General features: G+C 34.6%; 1 protein-coding gene across 1 annotated transcript in view; it reads left to right on the top strand.

Annotated features, from left to right (window-relative positions):
* Positions 1-307: 307 nt before the first annotated feature.
* Positions 308-3,822, top strand: part of LOC107715261 (high choriolytic enzyme 1-like) — a 12,155-nt gene continuing 8,640 nt past the window's right edge. Inside the window, exons 1-5 of the mRNA XM_016521345.1 lie at positions 308-460; positions 537-585; positions 961-1,014; positions 2,348-2,488; positions 2,579-2,696. Coding sequence (XP_016376831.1) covers positions 392-460; positions 537-585; positions 961-1,014; positions 2,348-2,488; positions 2,579-2,696 — 431 coding nt within the window. The 5' untranslated portion in view covers positions 308-391. The remainder of the gene's footprint in view (positions 461-536; positions 586-960; positions 1,015-2,347; positions 2,489-2,578; positions 2,697-3,822) is intronic.

Below are 3,822 nucleotides of genomic sequence, written 5' to 3'. Positions count from 1 at the left end.
AACGTCGTAGATCACATGATAACGTCAACATGGCGGATGAAGTCCGGATCTCATTCATACTTAACGAGATTTGGCTGTAGAGTGCCTACTCTTTTAGCGCTCGTTAAGTAAGTACTTATTGAAATTAAGTACCTACTCATTGAGTAGGCGGTTTCGGACGCAGCCTGTGTAGTAAATGCTGCTCCATCTGAAAGCACGTGCTGGAGATTTACTAATCACAGAACCGGCTTTACTGACAAGATACTACACCTGACAATCACATTCGATTAATCGTGCAGCCCTACAAATACTGGACACTCCCAGATGTCTTCTATATAAGAAAGTCTCCTACTTAGTTCTCTCACAGTTCCCCTCTCAGGTCGAAGTCTTTTTTGAGACAAACTGGGGGAAAATGGACTGCATATTACTTTTCTCCATCTCGGCTGTGCTGCTAAATCTCTCTCGAGCTTTTCCTGCTACGGTAAGAGCTGCAGCTCTCAGATTTGAGCATCCTTCATTCATTCGCTCACTCACTCTGTATCCTGCTCTTTCCACAGGTTGCTCAGGGTGAGTTTCTATTCAACCCTCATGTGTTCTTCAAATCCGGTAGAACAGTGGTGCTTGACTCGGATAAGAGAAATTAATGTAGCTCTCTCTTTATTCAAGTCATTTCATTCATTTGAGTGGCGTGAAATATTTTCAACCGCAAAATTCCCCAAACATGTCCACCTATGCAATCTTGATCCTATTCCAAAATGACAAAATCATTATAATGCAACCAAAGATAATTTGAGAAAAATAAGTTACTTTACCTCCCAAGTCTTTCATTCATTTGTCACATGACCGACGCAATGAACAAATTGTTCATGAATGACCCATTACTAACTGGGTCCCCAGTACCAGGATTAAGAACCACTAATTTAGACCAATAAAATACACAAATATAGAAAATATGGTTTAATATTGCCATTCTTTCTTCAGATATCCAGTCTGATGATGTGGATGTATTCTCAAGAATTCTGCAGGCAAACAAAGGTAATAGTTATTTACTACTTGACTACGACAATGTTGGTAATTTTTAATGCTTTTTACTATTATTATTATTATTATTATTATTATTATTATTATTATTATATAAATATACTAAATATTTATAAATTAGGTTTGTCAATCGATTAAAAATTTTAATCTAATGAATTACACAATGTGGTGATTTAATTAATCTAATTGCATATTAATCGCACATCAAATTTGGCTGAGAAATGATGCACAAAAGAATTTAAAGCCATTATTGTGTTACATAAGAAATGCATGAAATGTATATTACAAAAAACAGCTTTATAGAATTTTTTTTTTTTTTTAGTGAAATGATACTCTAAATAGGAAACTAAAACTGTCTTGTCATGTCTTAATGAGTAGCCTAAGTCATTGAGTCATTCATTCATTAATTCGATACATTCAAATGACTGATTCATTCAGGAAATGCCGGACCCTGCATCCCAATCAAACCTCTACATGCGCAACACCGACGTCCTACGTCATCCGCCCGGAGCTGCTTCATAGAATTTTTTTTTTTTTTTTTTTAAATATTAATACGTAAATGGCAAATTTTTTTAGTGAAATGATACTCTAAATAGGAAACTAAAACTGCCAGTATAGGTGGCGGTAAATGTCTTGAATGTCATTTGTTCATCGGATTCGTTCAGAAGTTGTGTTGCTTGGAAAAGCACAACAGTTCTGCTGTGGCTTTAATAGGTAATATTTGCGTCGGCTAAACTGAGCAAAAACAGACAATATTGTGTTTAAAATATAACGCAATATTAACTTATTTACTGAACTGTTGTATTAAAATTCCATTTGCACTCCTGTTATTTGGGACAAAAACAGCACTCGTGTGATTGATCTCGCTGTTCGTGATCTCGCTTATCATATGATTTAAAAATGAGACCAATGCAAAGTGTCGCTTTTTGGCCAAAAATATATCTATTTAGGGGCACATAACTGCATTTATGGACTACATAGTTGTTGCGCTGCATCATGTTTGTTAACTGGTATGAAGTATAAGATGATGTACAGGTCTCGGGCGGGGCGTTAAAATTAATTAAATTAACGCGTTAAACCGTAAGCCCTATTATACATATAAATAGCAATGGTTCATTTAACTTTTTTTTTTTTTTTTAATTTTTTTTAAATGTATATTAGCCTATTTATAGTTTGTAGCCTACATGATTTCACCGTTAAAACACATGTATGTCTATTTAAATATTAATCATGCGTTTGCTTGCAGATAACCTTTTAACACTTCTATAAGCGATTAAATGAGTGAAATGATTCTAACACTTTTTTTTTTGTTTGTTTTATGATTCAGAGATCAGTGGCATGCTTCTTGAGGGAGATATGGTCTTACCCACAACAAAGAATGCCATGAAATGTTTAAATGACTACTGCAGATGGCCAAAGTCCTCATCTGGATGGGTTGAAGTGCCATATTCCATTGCTAATGACTTCTGTGAGTGATGAGAAATCCACTTTTATGTAGCTATATTCTGCATCAACATTCAATAGCCTACATAATTGTGTGTGTGTGTGTTTATGATAGATGATTATGAGAGGACAGTGATTGAAAATGCAATGAAGAGCATTGCTGCTAAAACCTGTGTCCATTTTGTGCCACGAACTAATCAAGTGGACTACATCAGCATTGAGAATCTAGTAGGGTGAGCTTGATCACACCTGAATATACTCATACCTGAATCCCGTTCAAAAGTTTAAGGTCAGTGATGTTGTTGTTGTTGTTGTTACGTTTTACAAGGATGAATTAAATTGATCAAACGTGACAGTAAATGCGTTTTTGCTTGCAGATAACCTTTTAACACTTCTATAAGCGATTAAATGAGTGAAATGATTCTAACACTTTTTTTTTTGTTTGTTTTATGATTCAGAGATCAGTGGCATGCTTCTTGAGGGAGATATGGTCTTACCCACAACAAAGAATGCCATGAAATGTTTAAATGACTACTGCAGATGGCCAAAGTCCTCATCTGGATGGGTTGAAGTGCCATATTCCATTGCTAATGACTTCTGTGAGTGATGAGAAATCCACTTTTATGTAGCTATATTCTGCATCAACATTCAATAGCCTACATAATTGTGTGTGTGTGTTTATGATAGATGATTATGAGAGGACAGTGATTGAAAATGCAATGAAGAGCATTGCTGCTAAAACCTGTGTCCATTTTGTGCCACGAACTAATCAAGTGGACTACATCAGCATTGAGAATCTAGTAGGGTGAGCTTGATCACACCTGAATATACTCATACCTGAATCCCGTTCAAAAGTTTAAGGTCAGTGATGTTGTTGTTGTTGTTGTTGTTGTTACGTTTTACAAGGATGAATTAAATTGATCAAACGTGACCGTAAATGCGTTTATAGCGTTAAAAGATTTATATTTTAAATAAACTGTTCTTTCTGTTCATCAAAGAATTCTGAAAAAATGTATCCGTGTTTTCACAAGATATTAAGCAGCAATATTGTTTTCAATAATAGTTTCTTGAGCACCAAATCAGCATATTAGAATATTTCTGAAGGATCATGTGACACTAAAGACGGGAGTAATGGCTACTGAATATTCAGCTTTGCGATCACAGGAATAAATTACGTTTTAAAATTTATTAAAGTAGAATAGTAATATTGCTGATTTTATGTTCGATCAAATAAATTCAAGAGTTTTCTTTCAAAAACATTGAAGAGAACTTTTGAACACTAGTGTACATTTGAGTTCACATCAATTTAACTTTAAATTTATTGTTACGCTGCAATTTGCAGGGTTTTTTTTTTTTTTT

Source organism: Sinocyclocheilus rhinocerous, unplaced genomic scaffold (assembly GCF_001515625.1).
Source record: "Sinocyclocheilus rhinocerous isolate Xijiao unplaced genomic scaffold, SAMN03320098_v1.1 scaffold299, whole genome shotgun sequence".
In the NCBI taxonomy this organism is placed as follows: Eukaryota; Metazoa; Chordata; class Actinopteri; order Cypriniformes; family Cyprinidae; genus Sinocyclocheilus; species Sinocyclocheilus rhinocerous.
Note: the sequence above shows the minus strand (reverse complement) of the source record. Positions and strands in the feature narration are given on the sequence as shown.